This window comes from Anas platyrhynchos, chromosome 10 (genome assembly GCF_047663525.1).
Source record: "Anas platyrhynchos isolate ZD024472 breed Pekin duck chromosome 10, IASCAAS_PekinDuck_T2T, whole genome shotgun sequence".
NCBI lineage: Eukaryota > Metazoa > Chordata > Aves > Anseriformes > Anatidae > Anas > Anas platyrhynchos.
This window is the reverse complement of record NC_092596.1, coordinates 5,666,766-5,686,921: the sequence shown is the minus strand read 5'-3', so window position 1 is coordinate 5,686,921 and position 20,156 is coordinate 5,666,766. Positions and strand designations below refer to the sequence as shown.

Here is a 20,156-nt window from a genome sequence, read left to right as displayed (position 1 = left end):
TCACAGAAGCAAAATCAGCTCAGGAAGCAATCACCCTGAGAATACCACCTAACTGACCAGCCAAGAAATTTAAAAGAAATGTCTAAGGAACAAGTTGGGAATATTGGTCAGTGTGTTACACCGGTAACTGGGTTATCAAACTGGTCATCACTTCATCAGTTGTCTTTTTTTGTTTGTTTTTGTTTTGTTGGTTTTTTTTGGTTGTTGTTTTGTTTCTTTTTTGTCCTTTATGCTTTTCAGTTGATTCATTAGATCCTTGATCTTTAAAAAAAAAAAAAAGTTTGAAATTCTGTTTTGTCTTCAACAGTGCCCTTAAAGATAGTCGTTTCCCCCCAATGACGAGGGATGAGCTGCCACGGCTTTTCTGCTCAGTGTCTCTACTCACTAACTTTGAGGATGTATGTGACTACATGGACTGGGAGGTAAGGATTTCAGATGTCTTTAAGAAAATTACTTTGATATTACGAGCATCTATAGCAGAAGTCACGCCATTTAAATTATTTGCATATATTTAATTAGTCACTGTTTTGCACGCTATATGGATTGTTTTCTGTAGAGATTTAAGAGACTATTTTGCTAGAACTACCATCGCCTTAAAGGTCTGAGTTGTGAAAGTGGAGCGGAGATTTGATTTCTTGCCCATTTAAGCACTAAAAATAAGAGTGCCCTGTGCGGTTGTAGTTATGTCTTAAGATTCCATCATGCAAGGTATTGTCTGGAGTGATGGGGTCCTGAGACCTCTTTTGCAGCATAGCTAACTACAGAAACAAAACATGGCAGATTGTTCTGTTGATTCTGGAAACAGGATGCTCCAGTATGAAAGTTGGTAGTCTGATGTATGCCTCTGGAAATGGACACTGCAAAAATTGCAATCCCAAAACAAGCAGCCTTACGTAGATTGTAGGAGCCAAGCCATTTATCTTTTCCAAAATGTTCTTCACTTTCAGAGCAAGTGGCCTGCACAGAGCCCACAGAGCCCTTAAACAGTGAGGCCAAGTAAATGATTGCTCATATTTTCCTTTGCTACTTCTGCATGGAGCAGAATCTGTTTTACTTGCTTGATTCTAGGAAACCTGCATGCGTTCTCTTGGAACAGCAGCATAGAAGTCACAGATTAAGAAGCAAACACTGCTTTCAGAGTTATTTCTGGGAAGGTGTACTGGAAGAAGTGTTATTCTGTTACTCTTACGTTCTTTCCCAAATTATTTGGTATTGGATGCATGCGAGAAAGTAAGTTACTCAACTTAAGATGAACTTCTTATCTCGGCGAGGATGACTGTTGCTTTGCATTTCTAGTCTATATTTGAATGGATAGAAAATTTTTTGAAGTTGTCATATATGCTGGTGGATGTGTCATAATGCCAGACATACCTCACAAGTACTTCACTGTAATCATGACTTAACCCTACTAAACATTTAGGAATTCTTAATAGAAAAAGAGGCTTTCTATTGCACACACACATAACAAATATATATTGAAGGGAAATTTCATTCCTTGTTAAAATGGTAAGAGGCTCTACTGTATTAGAATGGTGGTGTCTGGCTGTAACCTCAGCAGTATGAATTAATTTTACAGTAGTTAAAAATCTAATAAAAATGCATTATCTGTTCAACTTGTAATGACAAAGGCTTCTTACCTTCCGATATGTAATTCTTCATGAATTGAGTGTAAGTCTGCTTTGGTGTTTATCAGCATTTTTCCTATAAGCAGAATTATTATTTTTTTTATGAAATGTCAGACAAGTAAGTCTTAGCTGAAACTGTGCGTTGTAAACAATAAGAGACTTTTTTCAGGGAACTCATTTGTCCTGCTTCTGAGCCCTTTAAGTACCGTTAGTCTTTAAATACTGTTTTCAAGCATTTAAAACTGTAGTGACTTTTAATACTAAATCTTTCCTGCTTTACTAAGTTTACTTCTAGTAGTAACCATAGTGATGTTTTTGATTTTATTTCATTTCTAATAACTTATTAAAAAAGACTGTGAATATACTCATTAAAAGTGTGAAGTGCAAGATAGTATTTAGCTATTTCTGTGGGGTAGTCTACCATTAATATTAGATGATATTTTATTGCCTCAATAATAATCTTTTAAGATGACCAAATTTTTCATTTTTAAAGAGAAACAGAAACTAATGTCTGAGTACAAAAAGTGATTGTTTCATACATAGTTATGGGTGATCCCCAAACTTTACATGCAAAACAGATGGGGGTGTAAATATGAGAAAGATAACATTTTTAATTCTTAATCCTTAAAAGAATGATTCATCCCTGCACATGCCCCTGTCAGTGAGATAGCTTATGTCATCTATGTTTCTTTTAAGGGAGCTGCAGTTATGCAATGTTAAATAGCAAAAAGATATTTCAGGATGTCTAAAATATGATCTATAGAGGGCTTCTGCATATTCTGTTTAGTATAATGCTAATTTCCAGATCATCCTAAGAATCAACGTGGTTAGAAGATCTTAAATCTGTAGGTATGCTACCAATTGATGATCTTGTAGGAGCTACTTCAGCAATTTGCTGATGGAGGTCACAATATTTCAAAATTGCAGATTCAGACAACTCACTGGTTTGGCAGCTTAGAGACAGGATCGTTTGACCCAGGAGTGTCTCCTGTATCCTGAAGCAGAGTGATAGATCTTTTCTCCAATCAATGAATTATATTCCCAAACTGAACAAATGAGTATTACAGTTGTAAGAAGCAACGAGAGATCCTTTTGCAGCAGAAGCTTCAGCCAAGTAAACAGGAGATATAAGTTGACCGCTATTAGCTCCATATGACTTTTCAAATTGCTGCCATTTTCACCTTTTATAAAGGTTTGTACCTTCTCCTGGTTATTTTTAAAGGACCGCATCAATGCAGTGGTTCATGAAGACACTTCCTAAAATATAATCCAGGATTCTTACTTGCTTGTGACTGTATATAAACTGTGCTGTGTGTTAGCAGTTGAACAAATGTGGGGCTTTGAAATGAATGCTGGGAGTGGATGAAGTGTTTCCTTATTTCTGCTGGACAGAACTCGTGAAATATTGCTGTGGTCTGGTAGCTGCTGGGGTGGTTTCACAGCCTTTCTCAGCCCTACTTGAGGGCATGGCTAGAACATAAATTGCAATATTATTGTATATATTGTATATATTCTATGCATGCTTGTTTTCTAGAAATACAGAAAAGCACAGTGCCTCTATTCATCCTCTCTCTTTCATCTTATAGCAAGTGAACCCTTTCTAAGAATATTTTCTGTTCATTTCATTAAGAATCTGTGGGGTTTTCTTGTTACAAGGTAAACTCTGTCTTGCCAATTCAGACCCTCCTCCAGTTTTCCTACTAAAATGTCATAAAACATTAAGACATATGTCATTACAATAAGAATCTTTTTGGAAAATGTTATTTTAATTCCAGCAGGGTAATAAATAACTAGAACTTATCAGCTGTTGTTCCTTAAAATACCTTGAAAGAGATCTTTGTCCTGAAGTTGCTGTTCTTCAGTAACGTAAAATCTACAGAATCGTGTGTGCTTTCTGTGTTGATACAAAAGGCCTTTAGTCTGTATATGCTGGTTTAAATATTAGTTTAAATAGTTTTAGGTGGCTTTTCATTGTTGACAAAGTTAGTATATTTAAGAGTTGTGGGACTTCTTCCTGTAAGTGCAGCAGCACCGCAACTTTTGGAGCTTGTATTTGTTCGAACAGAGAAGAGTCTTGATCTCACTGTTTTATTTTCTTTAGACAATATTCAGTGATTTCATGTATGTAAATGATATAAACATAAAAAAAGAATACATGTCATGAATTGGAGAGCATTTCTCCTTAATAGCCTTTTGCCTCCATTAAATCAGAATGTAATATTTAAGCCCTAATAAAGATGGTCAAAAATAAACCAGTATATTTGGTATGGATAGAAGGCTAAAAAGCTGAAGAATTCCACTAATAAAAAGTAGGGTCAACTTCTAGTAAGTAGCAATAGTTGCTTAATCTGAAATGTTCTGTTTCTAGGCACATTCATTTAGAGCAAGTTCCAGTAAGTAAATGGGAAAGATACTACGTTATATGGTATAATAATGTATAAAGTATCATATAGCCTCTATAAGCTATAATATATAAGCTGTAGGCTAATTTATTTGTTTGAAAATGTTTCTAGTTTGCCACTGTTGAAGGATTAAGCTGATAAACCGCAAGTCAGTAAAAAGCCACACACCAAAACAGCCTGGTTTGGTTCATCATGTGGTTACATGAATGCTCATACTGGTAGAACCAAGAGGCAAGGCAAGCAGAGTTTGTTGCATGTTACCTGGCATGCAGACAGCAAGGACTTCACATCAAGCCATGTTTCTAGTCTCAAGTGAAGAATATTGAGTGAACTTAAGAAACAGAAAGACACTTACTTCCACCACGAAGGGTGTGTTGCACTACTCCAGCTGGGGTATTCAATGTGGATACTTCATAATAGTTTCTTTGTTACCTGCTTTTAATGCATTTCTGAAAAAAATGTTTACAACTCATCTTAAACTAGTGTTAATATATGCAAATTATAGATTTCAGTGCAGTAGATAAAACTGAACAGAGCAGTAATTCGATAATTTACTTCACAGTGGACTAGACAGTTAAATTTCTGCAAGGCTTGATGTTTTAGATGCTTATCCAAGTTCCTCACTGAGTGTCTAATAAGAATAAAGTTACTTCTTCCTCTCAGTATGGATGGGGAATCAGAACGAGAGGAGCGGGTTTGTAAACTGTGTTTGGAACTCGGTCAGAACCAGGCAGTTGAACATAAGCGTTGCCTGAGTGTCAGTTTTGGAGTAGATTCTAGAACAATTTTTTGTTAACCCAATTGAAATAGATATGGACAGGTACACAGATACAGGTATAGATAGGTATGATGGGCAATAATCTAGCAAGTGACAGAAGCCTTCAGCAAAACAATAAATATTGTGTGCGTCTCTTTTGCCCCATCATGAGATGTATGTAAATAAATTATTCATTAAAAAAGTAACCATATAAGTGTGGATAAATGAATATGAATATGTATAAAATACACAACTAAGTCTGAAGTTCTGTTGCGGTCACTTCTAGTTTCATATAATCCCTTAGATTTAGGGAAAGGTCTGTGTTTTTGAATTAATGTAGTCTCTGGACTTAGTGTTAAGTAGTCTCTGTCTACTTGTACACGAGGCCAAAAAGCTTATATCCAAAAGTATTGGATACATATTGTACAGTATTTCATGCTATAAAACCCTATAGAAATATTTCTGTTGGAGGAGACTGGTTGCTGCATTTTGAAGTCTCTCCTCGTCTGACTTTGGTTTCCCAATAGCAAAGTAATCTAAATAGATTCCTATTAATTTTTCACTGAAAATGTGTATTCTTTTACAATTGTATGGTCTTTTTGCAGCTCAGAAGGATACCTGCATATGTCATACATAGGGATATAACTTAAGATAGAACTTAAACTCCATCTGCTGAAGAAGACTGTTTGACTTGTTTTGCTGGATGGCACAGATGTTATTTCAGGAAAATTTGCCTAGTAAAGCAGAAATCTTAGTTTGCAAAGAAAGCCACAGGTTTTGTTTAAGTTCTGTTCTGAGCCTGGTAGGCAAATTACAGTCCAGTTAATGTCTTCCAAACGTGTAACTACCCGTTACCTCCCATCTTAGGAGGGAATGTTTGGGGAAATTTCACAGAAGTTTCCATCAGTGCTGGTCTCTTGAGGAAGTCAAAATAAATTGCTGTAGTTGAGCCCGTGTCTATCTTAGTCTGGATCATTCTTAGTATACTTGTGTGTGGCTTCCGTTTTTTTTAACTTAGGCCTGTTTTTGTTTAACTGGAGCTAAACAATGGAAAGCCATTTATAGTGGACTAAAAGTACTGCATAATTAGCTGGGCAGTTGGAATTCATGCTTCACAGAACGCTGTGAAATTTTCCCAACCAGAGAAATTGTGGGCACAGTTGTATTGCCTTATTCATTTTGCTTTATATCTTTTTTCCTCCATGGATATGGGCCTAAAACTCTATTAAAATGGTTAATGGGAAACATCTAGTATAATGCAAGTACCTACTGCTTGAATGTAGCATCATATTTAATACATCATTAGTGTTTCTGGTTAATATCTCATGAATGCTACAGGGTCACTGTTACGCAAAAAATGTATGGAATTTGGAATCTAATACTCTGCAGGGTTTGAAGGTGTGCAAAAACAGGCCATTTGGGTTTAGGGCTTACTCAATTGAACGTATACAGTTATGTAATCAGCCAAATGCATACGGTAGTTAATGTGATGTTGCTGTTACAAGATTAGCATTCATTTTTCCAAGTAAATCCAGTTTTACACCAGTTACCTATAGTAGTAGTTGTTTCACTGCCACATAATCGACTTTATCAACAAAGTTTGTACAGAAAACTTGGTGATTTGTGCTTCAATTGATAGTTCCCATTTAAGAATGATGAGATCCTCCTTTTTCCTCTTGTATAGTAATAAAAACAGTTTGTATTGATGGAAGGGGTTTTGATGAGCCACCACCACTTTGGTAGCCTTACTGATGAATCTTTCTTCTACATCTTCTTTCCCTCAGGGGAGGGAGTAAAATCACTAATGTATTGTTCTGATAGTTCACGAATCAAAATGTTAGCATTCTCCTAGGATGTTGCCTTAAAAAAATACTGAGTGACATTTGTAAGAAATGCCTAGTAGAAGCAGATCGGAAATTTGTATAAGCTTAATAGCCTGAAAATGATGCCATGTAAAGGCCACGTGAAATAACTTCTAGAAGTTGTAAGTAGACACTGTTCTTGTGTTTTGGTTTTGTTTTTTGTTAGGGGGGTGGGGAGGGAGTACTTTTGCTTAAGGTTTAAAAGTAAGCAAGCATGTATTAGCTAACCTTTTAACTACATGTCATACCTTTGTAACTGCTGTTGGATCCTTCCCATCTGCTGCTTATTGCCTGCTTTTGAAAGTTAGCTACACTAATCCACACAGTAACAACCTTACACTATAGAACAACCCAATCTTTATCTAATCACACTCTAGTTTACCAACAGAGATGAAATTTCAGAAGGTCTTGAACCTTAGAGGACTGACCTGATACTTTCCAGGAAGCTGGAGGCAGGCTATGTTTTAGGGCAATCTCAAATAATGTTCTTTTAGTTTCATATCTACTTTTTTTCTGTTCTAATAAAAAGCCTTTTAAAATTGATATGAGCAAACGTACAAAGGAATATTGTTAGAATTAGATATTTAGGTCTTCAGTTCTGATCTTAATTTGGAGCATTCTTGGAGCTGCAAAAACTTACTCTGTTCTTATCGTAGGGATAAACTAAGTAGATTTCAGCTTTAACACCGTTGCTTTTTACTTTCAAATTCTTTGGGTTTATAATTACATCATCTGACCATATAGAGTATATATCTTTCTAGTGGTTATATATGCACATTATGAATGTTAGGTAATGAAATACATTGAAATTTGCAGTGAATTAAATGTGTTAGTCTCTAATTAATTTTTCTTACATGAGGAATACTGGGTTCACACAGAAAACTTACTGAGGCCTGGTGAGGAGAGAGACTTTTCCCATCATTGTCCCATGTTTATACAATGTATAAAGATTACAAAGTTTAAAAAATTAAGTCTCAATAAAAGCAAATATGTTAATTGAACAAGTGGTTATTAAGACCTTTGTAAATATTCCTTAGTTTTTTTCATTGTCATGCATTTACGGTAAAGTAGGTTGTCACTGGAAAAACTATTACTTAATTTTTTACTAATTTTGTGTTGAAAAACAAACACCATTCCAAATAGCATGTGATACTCTTTTAAACATAAACTCTCCATTTCCTCATGCAAAGTTGGGAACTTTGGATTTAATTAGAAACAACATCTTAGTTATGTGGGCATGAAAATTAAAATACCAGTTTACTCATGTTTTGAGTTTACATGCAGAACTCCAAAGCAACTTATTTGTTATTGTACCTTGAAAACTGGGGTTCTTCATGCACTGGAAAAAGTACCTAGCCTTTTTTTTTTTTCTGACAGCTTATATGTAAAATACTTCTAACACCTTGAGATTAGATATTTTGGTTCCTACACTGGTATTTTGTCATATTAGAGTACTTAGTAGCACGGAAGTGGGAGTTTGAAGCTGAACGCTCTGGAATACCTCCTTTTCCTCTCCGAAGTTAAGCAGAAACTTTGAGAGCTTCAGGTTCAAGTTGGTAGTGACAAATATTTCACTGTTGAGTTGTTACTTCAAACAAAATTAAGGCTCTTAATTGAAGCACCACTAGACTTACCACCTGTATGATTGCCTGCAGATTATATCTTGCGGTCTCAAGTGTCTAAGCCAGGTGTTTTTATGAGCAACAACATTGCCAACAGTGTCAGAGGGAGATGGTAAATCCAGTTACAGAACTGCCTTACTTAGCATCTCAGCTGCCTCACCTTCAGACCAGAAATGAAGCTCCATGGTGGAGCTGAGGAGCATGTCTGTGCTGCTACTGACTTACAAGGCTGTCAGGTGAACACACCTTTCAGAGATTAGATTTTGCTTCAGTACCACCTTTTGAAATTCTCTGCAAAATGCTATTAACCATTTAAAGGTTCAAATTTTGGCCTTTATCATATTAGAAATCTCTTGTATCTTTTTTTTTTTTTTTTTTTTTTAATGTACTAATAAAACTGCCGATTTCTTGCAGGTGGGTGTACATGGCATTAGAATAGAATTCATCAATGAAAAAGGATCAAAACGCACCGCCACCTACTTACCGGAGGTTGCAAAGGAGCAAGGTCATTGTTGCACTTTATTTCATATGATCTGGTGAAGAATTTAAACATACATATAAATCTAAAATGCAATATTTGACCTTGCACTGATGTCAGATGATGGAGCAATATTTAATTGTAAGAAAAGACTCTTATATAAAATGCCAATAACATGTCTGTATCAATCCCCTTATAGGGATTCAGTGAACTGTAGCTGTTTTTTAAGCAAGTCATGACCACGGTGAAGCTATAGGAAAACAAAATATGGAGAGGAGCCACAGTGCTGTCAATGAACTTTACAGTTGTCAAAAGTTACAAATTTTCATATAATTGTTATGCTGCAATATTAGACATGCACAAACTCTGTTAAGTTACAGGATGTCTGGTCAATAATCTTGACAGCTGATTTATTCTCAGATTCCCAGTGGTGAAGGTTTTTTCAGTTAGGTACTTTCTTGTAGCATTTCATTTGTTTTTATAAACAGCGGCTTCTGGTATTTTGGATGGATGGATGGAAGGGAATGACTTTCATACTGAAAGTCCAAAATAATGTGTCCCTTTTAATAGAGGGATAGACTAAAGTGTGTGAATTAACATATATGTATATATACTGCAGATTTTGTTGAATAGCAGTCTGTTGGTCTAAGCAACTAACTCCGACTACCACTAACATTATTCTCTTTCAGGCTTGGCAGTGTGTCTCAGTGTTTAAATTTTGCATTGCCACTTTTTTGGTTTTCCTTTTTATATTTGATTTGGTAAGCAAAGGAATAGGATGAATTCTTTAAAAGTTCAGATGCTTTCCAAGGCAATTGTTTTCCTTTTGTAATCTGAGATTGGCCAGTTCAAGAAGTGTGTTTTTTTTGTTTGTTTGTTTGTTTGTTTTTTGTTTGTGTTTTTTTTTTTTGTTGTTGTTAAGACCTTTGGTGATCACCTACACAAGTTTGTTTTATTTTAAATTCAGGAATTAGGAGGGGATGTTTACATTTCTAAATACTTATAGTAGACCACGTTTTTTACCCTTTTTTGTTGTTGTTTTAAATATTCAGTGTGACTAATCTTTTGGAAATAACACGTCTTAACAGCTATCTTGGAAATATTAAGCTTTTTAAAATCAATATGTAGGAGTTTTGAATAACACGAAGGCTTTTTGAGAACAATAATGAATCTGGATTTTTTTTCCATCATTGTTTTTAATTAACCAGCCACCTATATAGTAGTTCTGAAATTAGAAATATCACTAAGCTTTACAGTGACATTTGTGGAGAAGAATAATGTCTTTCCACTTGTTCGGCTAATAAATCTTTTGAATTTTAGAGAAATTTAGTTTTTCCATACCATCGTAGCCATTTATGATGTATAAACTGATTGTGATTAATGATCATTCCTGAATGTTTCAGAAAAGTATAATTTTGTCTGTTAACCCAAGTCTAGGACACAGTGGGTCTGCTTTTAAAATATTTCAACTATGAGATAAAAATGTGTGTTTGTAAAGTAAGCTTTATGCCTAAAGAAATCCTATGCAGCATATTTCCTTCAACCATTTTCTTAGGCAGGGAAAAAATTTCTATGTTTTGTACACAACTTCAGAAGAGCACTTGTATTATCAATAACGCTACATACTGTACTGTATTTTCTGCATCATCTATTGTTACTGCTGTAATTCTCACTAATTTTTACTGCTATAAAATTCAACAGGATGGGACCACATTCAAACCATAGATTCCTTATTGAGGAAAGGAGGCTACAAAGCTCCGATTACTAATGAATTCAGGAAAACCATAAAGCTAACCAGGTATGCATCATGGAATACTACAGATAAGTCCTGTTTTGATACTGCTGTGATATGTTCATTCCTGAGATGTGGTTGTTTCAGATGTTAATAATAAGCTTTCCCTTATTTATTAACAATTTCTTTTCACAATAGCAGTACGGAATTTAGAGATATTTGTGCCTTGCAATAAATGTAACAGGGATTACTGGCATTAAGCGAGAAAGAAAAGACAGTTATTAAATAGTTTGTTATATATTTATCAGGGCTCATAACTCTGAAAAATCTTTGCAGTGTATTAGCTCTATGTTTTTACGGTTTGTTTGTTAGGTGTAATGGATCTCAAGGGGCTTTTATTAACGAGGATTACTTGCCATTGTCAATTTATATTGGAGCACTTGGAACACTGAATCTGTTGCTGTGAAGGTGTGGAGGCCCTGTTCAATGCCTAAAGCAAGCACTGGCTCCCGTGGAGTATAGGCTTCTTCCTGATCTCAACAGGCTAGGTGTCCAAGCTAGCTAGCTGATGATGACGGTCAGTGTACTACTTTGACTGCGTCAGGGTATCGTCAGGAGTAAAGCTATGAATCTGATACTTTATTTGATACTCTGTCACTTGTACACATTAGAGTACTTGTTGTAATGCTCATTTAATAAAATGTGTTCAGAAGGGCTTGGTAGCAGGTCCAAAACAAAATCCTTTATAACTAGTAGTGGATATTCTGCCCGTAAAATTGCAGTTACGTGGTGGAAGAGCAAATGTTGATAGAAAGCCTCTAAAACATCATATTTTTATAACTGTGCAGTATAAAATGACTGCTGAGCTCTAGCTATTTATTCCATGCTTGGGGAAAAAAGATCTTTATAAATTTCTTGTTATAAGGAGGTATTGACTGTTAACCCTTTATGTTCCTTTTTTTTCTTTGGGGATAATGAACATACTATTAATAAAGATAATAAATTTGCTGGTTGGAATCCTTTGTCCAAAATTGTTATCCTTTCTACCTTTTATCATAGGGATTCATAGGGTTACAGGATTAGTTTTTTAAATGTTGTATATATTATCTTTGGTTCTGTGTACGTATTTCTCTGGAAATTTCTTTCCTTCTTAGTGCAACTAGACGTGAGCTAGACTTGCCTTCCTGAGCAAGGATTAAAACACAATCCTTTCATTTCAGACCTTTGAAAATACTTGGAATCTCATGATCATTTATGTGCTTGTAGAGGACAAAGAGCTGAGATTTGTGTTTTTTTCAGCTCTTACATTTGTCATCTCTATCTACAAGGCTCGCTATTACTTAGCTGCAGTGGATGTTTAGCCCAGATAGAAGGCACAGCATTTCTTAGGAAAAAAAAATATATATATATTATTTTTATTAGAGCAATCCCTCCTTCATTCAGTGGTCTTTTGGATGAAGAAGAAAGCCTTTGTGTCCAATTGATTATTCAGAATTCTGCTTTATTGGAGGAACCTGATTACTGTGGAATTGCTGTTACTAAGGCAAACAAGTTATTCTGAGAGTTAAATTAGGGAGGAAGGATTTACAGAATACAGCTAAACTTCCAAATGCAGCACCCCAATTTCCTTTTCATTTATTTTACCAGTATACCTCATTATCTTCTTTTCAAAAAGAGTATGTGGTGATAACTGAGGGCAAGAGTAATTGCTAGAATTCTGAAATGAGACTTTCTGTACACCTCAATAAATGACGAATATATTCTTCCAAGACATCAGACTTCTATATAGCCTGTATTTTCTTCCAGCTCTATGATTTTGTTGGAAGCAGTGGTATATGAGAACAAAACAAAGTATGCTGTTTAGTGTATTCAGGTTCACAGCATCCAAAACGGTAGCAAAAACACTGGCCTAATGAGTGGAATAAACAAATTTTAACGTTCAGAATAAAATTCTTTTTTTTGTAATTTGTTTTAACTCTGATTCTACACAGGCTGCCTTTGGCTTATTTTAACCCACTGAGAAACAACTTCATTAATTACCAACTTTATGGTTTAGTTTAATAGTGGCAGAGGATTTCATTCACAAATGAGCTTACTCATAGGGGGCAGTGAGTGCTGTGTGCCATTCACATCAAGTCAAGAGGAGCTGCAGCTGATCTCATAGCCAGGACCAATGACCACTTGTTAAATCAGTACATCGTTAACCAACATTGTTTTATCAAGTAAATATGGGCTATTTGGTGCTCTGAAATGTGCGCTGAAGCAAAAAGCTGCAAGCATAAGGTGTTCTGCTCTGGCAAAGGGGCAAAAGAAACGAATGTGTTTGCTGCCTCGGTTGCTGAAGTTGATAACTCAACAGTAGTTTAAATTTTTGTGTTGGGTTGTGAGTGCAAGTGGTTGAGGCATGTGTTGTGCTTTTTCAGACCTAAAAGGGGAAAGAACAACCAGAGCAACTCCAGAAGAGAAATGTCATAAACAGGGGAGGTGGCAATATTTTAGACCACTGTAGCTGGATTCACCAACTCTCATCTGTAAGATCTCTTATGCAAGGTCTTTCTAAGTGAAATTTGTGGCAATGTGCAATAGTGTTATTTTTATGTAGATTTCACGGTTTTACAGATAAGTATAAATGTGGCAAGATGTTCCTTGTCAAACAATACTGATGCAAATGTATCTGAAGTATTTTTTGTCAGGGTCTGGATTCTGCTTTCTGCTATATATAGTCTAAAAAGGGTATAACTGCATTTAATGTAGCTGGGATTATTTTAAGAGCAGAATTTAGTAGACAATTGATACCGATTTTTTAAAAACAGACCCTAAATCTGTAACGCTTGTTTACAGTGTTTATCTCCTAGGTTTTATGTAGAGAGTTGGCTGACAATATGGGACACTCCCAGTAAATCCTCACAAGTTTAAAATCCCTCTATCATGAATAAAGTAGTAGGCAACATTTTTTAATAGTTCTGTGTGTTTGAAATATTTTTCGTAAGCACTTACTTGTCATAAAATTCAAGAATAACCCTGAAAACCACAGTGGTTCTCTCCATGCCCTTGTGCAACTGAAGTTAGTATTATTCCTAAGATCAGCCTACAGAGCTGTTCTCATCATTAAACATACAATTAGTGCCAAATTTTTAGTGCTACTCCTAGCTTCCTGGTAAAAGTTCTTGCATCTGCCTCTTTGCTCTTTTCTAGGTACCGTAGTGAGAAGATGACCATGAGCTACACAGAGTACCTTGCCCATCGTCAGCATCATCACTTCCAAAATGGCATTGGGCACCCCCTTCCACCATACAACCATTATTCCTGACACTGAGCCGCATGACCAGTCACTGGACCTCTCTGCAGACCTCTTCCCAGGAGACCCTGCCCCTTCTTGGTCTAGCTATCTCTATTACTGTACCATTTTATGATGATAGTTTCCGTTGCCATTTTGAGGCTTCTCCTTAGCGCGTTAAGCTCATCATGGCAACGGGAGGAAAAACTGCGATATTTACAAAGACCCCATACTTTTTTATTATTGAGTCACTGCAGATTTTTTTGCAGCATATATAGCCCTTGTGTTTTTTATGAAATTTTAAATTTCTACTTCATTAACATTGAATTATATCAATCAAGGCTTTCTGTGACTGTGGATGGAAGGAAGAGTTTAAGGATTACAGTTAGGGATTCTTTGCTCAGAAAAAAGGCATTCATGGCTTTTTCATTAATAGCTCTGACAGGGAATGAAACATATCAGATTCAGGTGTTATACTAGACAATGAATTGCATTTTTATAACCTTCTTAATAATATTCTGTGTACAGTATCTCACCCCTGCAGTAAAGATTTCATGTAGCTATATACATGATCTTCAGATCCAGCACATACAGCCAGAATTTGAAGGCTGATATCCAAAATGCTTTTTTTGGATGTAGAGAAGCAACGAAATGTACAATAAGAAGTGAAGTTCATATTACAGCATTTTCAGAATCAAGTGGTCTAATTGATAGGACATGACATAATCCAGTAGGATACCAGATAGGTTTATCTCCTATTCTGCGCTGGAAGCTGAGGGAAGGCAGCCTTGCCAAGCCTGGTCATAGTAATGCATTTGTAATGAGATGATGCCTTTCTGATGATCTCAAATTAGGAGTCACATTTGTTTTTAAAAGCAGATTGGTGAGTAGCAGATGTCATATTAGGAAGAAAATTGATTTAGATTTTAGTGCCTTTGACTATGACATTACTATATACTTGCATATACAATTCATAGAAAAAATATAGCAAATGCGCCAGACATTGTAGCAAACTATATTGAGTTCTCTGCTGCTCTGGCGTTGGGGTTTCTGGGATTATTTTTTTTTAAAGTGAGGTATTTTTCTTTCTCTTTTTGTTAGCTTATTCTAGAAAAGAAAAATCCCTATTTTGTTCTTTCTTGTGCTTTTGAACTTGCTGAGTTTTATCAAGTCATGAATAGTTAGGTAAAGTTAACTTGTTTAAAAAAAAAAAAAAAAGTGTTGTGAAAGAGCACAGGACAAGTATGCCATAATTTTTACATGTTTTCATCTATTACAGGAATAGTACTTGAGAGCTCTAAGTACTGTGTAATAATTCTGATACTTCTCCAAGAGGTAAAGAAAGAAAACTGATTAGAACTTTTAACAACTGTAAAAACAGGGTTATTAAGAGGTACATGTGGTATAGTTGCAAGCCCAGTATATGCTAGGACCTACCTCCTTGCTTATGTGCCTGCAGAACTCCCACTAATACCTGTTGTAGGTCAGCGCATGTTTTAGGGGACAACACATCCCATCTATTATAGAAAAGACCTTCCTAATATGGGTGAGTAAACTACGGTAAGCAGAAATTCCAATTATTTTGAATAATGAATGTTTATAAAATATATATATAATTGAAATGGATGAATTAAGATTGAGGTAATTTAAAAAAAAAAAGTCTGACCAATTGTACAAATGTTTCAAAAAAACAGTTATGGATAAATTTTGCTCATCCCTTATGTGAGATTAGCTCTGCCACTTAATTTATATGGAGGTTCTCATAGAAAGTCTTTTGTATTCCTTCATCCACAGCATCTGATGTCCAAATATTTACATTTTCAGTTGTGATGCCTTAATTTATAAGCAGAAGGCCTGAAATTTCAGGAGCCAAGAGGTGCCAGGCAGACGCTGCAGAAATTAATAGATGTTTATACAGAAGCTATTTTGGATGATACTGTTGTCTTGTTTCTACTTGGGGAGCGGTTTTAAATGGATTTGTCTTCAAGTGGAAACTGAACAAGTGGCTACCTGATAAAGTTTTTTTGTTTTGTTTTGTTTTTTCCTTGCCCTTACAGGGAAACTGAGCACAAACTGAATCATTCTGCTGCAAAAAAAAAAAAAAAAAAGTCATCCGACCCCATCTTTATCTGTCATCTCGTTACAGCATGCTCATGCTTCTGTATGAGCTCATTGTTAGAAGTTTTTTAAAAAGATCTATTATATATAAAAATATATATGTATTGAAAGGTGCTAATCAACCTCAAGCAGGTCACGTGACTGGTCATGCGGATCTAAAATCATATCAGATTTTTTAAAAAATCTTCGATATATGCAGATGTTATACAGAATTTCTTACCAGTGTAATAATGATATACTGATGAATAAACAATCCTGCAGGTTTTTAAGGACAAGGTCAGCAATACTTCCCACCATGGCTTGGGGGGGAAAAGGATAGTTTTGTCTCCTTTTTGTATACAGCATAATGCACAATGCATTTTTGTCTATCTATTAGTAGCTGTTGCTTAAAAATATAGTTAAAAGGGTGTTATACAAACTGTAAAGGTGTGCTTTTGAAATGAGTTAATGCCAGACCCTTCTGGACCAGAGTTTTGTATCACTAATTAAAAAAACTGTTACAAAGTCTGTGGTCAATCAGATTGTATGGTATTTTGTAGAAGAGATTGGAATAATCAGTTTATCTACAGTGTTTCTAGGGCACCTACCTCCTCAGCATGCAAGTGCTGAAAATGCTATGGATTGTTTCTGTGTAAATGTGGGTTTATTTGTACAAAATGTGCAGTTCACTGTGACATGCACTGGGACAGAATAGGTCTGTTTGCTTAAAGCTAATCAACAATTGCTTTCACAAATGTCATTCCCTCATAGTTATGTTTATTACCCTTTTAGATATATTACTGGGTTTAGATACAGATTTTTTTTTTATTGTTATTTTATTTGGGGTACTTTATAAAAAGTTAAGGTACAACCAAGCAGTTAATTTCACTGTTTTTAAGTTGGAATGCTAATTTTTGTTAAGCGCTAATCCATTTGCCTTATTCCATTAAAACAATTTTATTTTTTAATTCTTTTGCTTAATGTTCCTAAAAGCCCTCTTCTATAAACTAAAGTTTAAAAAAAAAAATAATGGACTTGACATGAAACTATTGCTTAGTCGTGCCTCAAGTGGCCTTCCTTCTGTCTAGACTGCCGTAGCACTGATTTTTCACCATCTCAACCCCAAATGCTGGTCACAGCAGGGGGAGGGCACATGAGAGTCCTGACCTCAGATACACTATGAAATCAAGACAGTCAAATCCATTTTTGCACACCCTGGCGTTTGTATATGGACCTCTTTACTTGTCTTCAAATGTGCGGGTTTTTAAAATTGTTGTCTGGAGTAGGTTACATCTCTTGTGTGTGTTAGATCGAACCAAAGAAGCCTCCAGCCATGCCCAAATGCTGCTCCTAAAGCCTGCCTTCCAGTCCTTACAAAATCCCTGCAGGATTAAATGTGTTAACTTTTTTATTTTTGTACAGTTTCTAACTGATTTTTGCTAGTGATGTTAATTGAATTAAGTTTATGTGGGGAGTCTGAGTATCTCCTCCATTTAAATAAACTGGTGACTTTCCTTTTATGTTTAAAAAAAAAAAAAAAAAGAAAAAAAAAAGAAAAAAAGGAAACCCAAAGTGTGCCTCTCAGATTTAAAGGGTTTCTGGTTACATTTATTCTTAAGACCAGCAATGATTCTTTATATACAAAGATATGTTTTCCTCGTTTTTTATTACTGTTAAATAAAATAAAAAATAAAAAATAAAAACCTCTTTCTTTGCTCTGGACCCAGTAATTGCGCTGGTACATAAACGCACTGAGAAAACAAACTTTTGTTTGAAACTTTTGTAACAACTTATGACTGTTTTTGTATATCGAAGTTGATTCTTTTCAGAATATTTGGATCTAGTTTCTAAGTTATTTTAGTGTTTTATATGTTACAAAAAAAAAAAATTAATTGTTCACCAGCATCTTGAGTTATCTGTAATGCAGTGGTGACACACAATGGGCTTAGGGCTACCTGGAGTAGCTTACAAAGCCTCTCTCTTTTCCTTCCTTTCTTAGTAACTTGATTGATTACAATTATATCAGATTACCTGAACCCCCTTCCTTTATTACTAGATCCTCCTTCCTTCCACATTTAATTGCTATTAGTGTGAAGAAACTGTTGAAATGGGCATTTTAATATAAGTATGGCTTAAAAAGATAAAATGAGGAAAAAGCAAAAAAAATTATATATATAGAAGGTTATCTGTGGGTCTGTGAGATATGGCTGTGGAAAGATATTGTAGTAGTTTTAACACTATTGTTATTACCTTTTAAATCATTTACCCAATAAAATAAGGAAAAAGAATCACCATTTCTTTTTATGTTTCTCTGCTTAATTGTGTGGCTTTGTCACTTTGTTTTTCTTTTTTTATTTACGCATTCGCAGTTACTGTTAATTTTAAAGGCTAATGCTGTGTTAGGAATATTTTCCTGTGATTAATTCTGTCTTTTCATTTTGCCTGCTGTAGGAACCAGTTGGACAGGTGCAGCTTGCAGTTGTAATTCAGACGTGAGTTACTGAGTACTCCAAATTATATCTGTTTCAGGTCCACTTTGGCAGTTGTTGCATCAAATTTTAAATATGGAATTTTGTCCAGTAAATACGGAATTATGTTTAAGATCGGGACCCTTATTCTCTGAGAGGTGGAATTGGTTTCAAATTCTTTAAACGAAACTTGGTTGCAAAACCAGTTACACTGGTGTAACCAATACATTGCCTGTAACCAATACATTGCCTGTAAAGGAACATGAGTCAGCGGATTAATGCAGCAAAATGTGTATTAAAGAGTATCTTGCTATCACCTGAAATAATTTCAGTATTTTCTTCACATTACTCTCACAGGTGTGATTTGAAAGAATATCTAGGCTAGCTTTGTCATAAGGGGTTTCTTTATCTTGCATGACATAGATAGCTAATGTATAAACTGATACGTTTTATGGAAAAAAAAAGAGTGCAGCGTTTGCAGTGATTTTTGCAGGAGTCCTGTGAAATATGAAAGATCAAGTCCTGTGCCATTCCCCACAAAGCAGGGCTACTTTTAAAATTTTGGTTTGGTTGATTGTTTTGGTTTGGTTGGGTTTTCTTTCTTTTCTTTTTTTTTTTTTTTTAATATTAGTTATTTTGGTTGGTTGTTTTTAGCTTAAGACTATTGGTGAACCAAGGGTTCAGGCACACTGCTTTCACTGGATCAGCTTAACTGTCAGCACCAGTTTTCAGTGGCCCTGGAGTACCTCTGACATGGCAGCAGAGCTTTCTGGGGTGTGCCTCAGTGGTTGAGGGAAGCTTGGCAAGTGTCAACATTGGTGTAGATACCCATGATATCAAGGGGATGTTTTATTTAATAAGGGCAAGGAGTGTGTTCCTGTGAAGCAACAGACCAACAATCCAGCTGATGGCAAAACGCAGGATGACCAGATGACAGGCATGTAAAAATGACATGGAAAACTGTTTCCTGAGCCAAGTGCCTAGTGTACTGAGACACATTTTACTGAGTTTAACTTAAAGGGAGTATGTTTTCCTCTGCAGGACCACAACTGAGACAGAGCAAGAAATTTCTAGTGTTGCCCTGGAATTCAGATCTGAATTTGGAAATTTTTTAATTAGCCTTTGGCTTATTCAGTTGTAATAGGTTACCCCCAAAAAAGTAATCTCTAGCTGTTGATGACTGATGCTTAAAGATTTTATTTTTAGAAGATCAAAATTAAAGGGATAAACCTGCTTGAGTAAATAGCTTCCATTGTGGTTTTAGTATTTTACAGATTTTGTATCATTAAATCAACCTGAAACTCACAGTTCATTGAGATGTCCAGCTAGTTAACTTCCCTACCAAAAGTTTCCTTCAGCCAGCAATGTAGTTAACACAGTACAAAAACAAACTAGCAAAATAATGCTGAGTATTGGGGATGTTTCAGAAGTGGTGATTTGCTTATTCTTACATATATGTTGATATTAAACAATGAAAAGCTGACTTACAATTAGAGTTGTTGAGTGCTGTAGAAGATAGTTAGCAGTGCCTGAAAAGGAAATTGCTTAGTTAGTTCATTTCAGGTTTTCAGAATGTACTTTACACTAAATTTCTACTTAAGCTGCTTTAAAGACTTATGTGTAAGGACGTACCAGTCTTTCAAGAGAATTTAAGCTGGGGAATTGGTTCTGTTCTCCAACTAGGTGAAAACTTAAAACATCTAAAATGCATATATAGTAAACTCAAGTGGGCATATCCAGTATTCTTTCATCAGGAAATTTACATAATGATCTAACTGGTTGTCTGAGACTGTACTGGGTCACAGTGTTTATTGCAGGGTACTTAAAAGTCCTTTT

At 35.4% G+C, this 20,156-nt stretch overlaps 1 protein-coding gene across 9 annotated transcripts in view; it reads left to right on the top strand.

Moving 5' to 3' along the window:
• The window catches only part of AMMECR1 (AMMECR nuclear protein 1), a 112,643-nt gene extending 94,503 nt beyond the window's left edge, over window positions 1-18,140 (top strand). For 2 of the 9 annotated variants that reach the window (XM_027465395.3, XM_027465403.3), the window contains 4 exons: window positions 308-422; window positions 8,683-8,773; window positions 10,448-10,544; window positions 13,674-18,140. In XM_027465395.3, the coding sequence (XP_027321196.1) occupies window positions 308-422; window positions 8,683-8,773; window positions 10,448-10,544; window positions 13,674-13,788 (418 nt within the window). In that variant the 3' untranslated portion in view covers window positions 13,789-18,140. The other 7 variants (XR_003499606.3, XR_005268398.2, XR_003499601.3 and 4 more) reach the window with 6 other exon arrangements.
• Window positions 18,141-20,156: the final 2,016 nt, after the last annotated feature.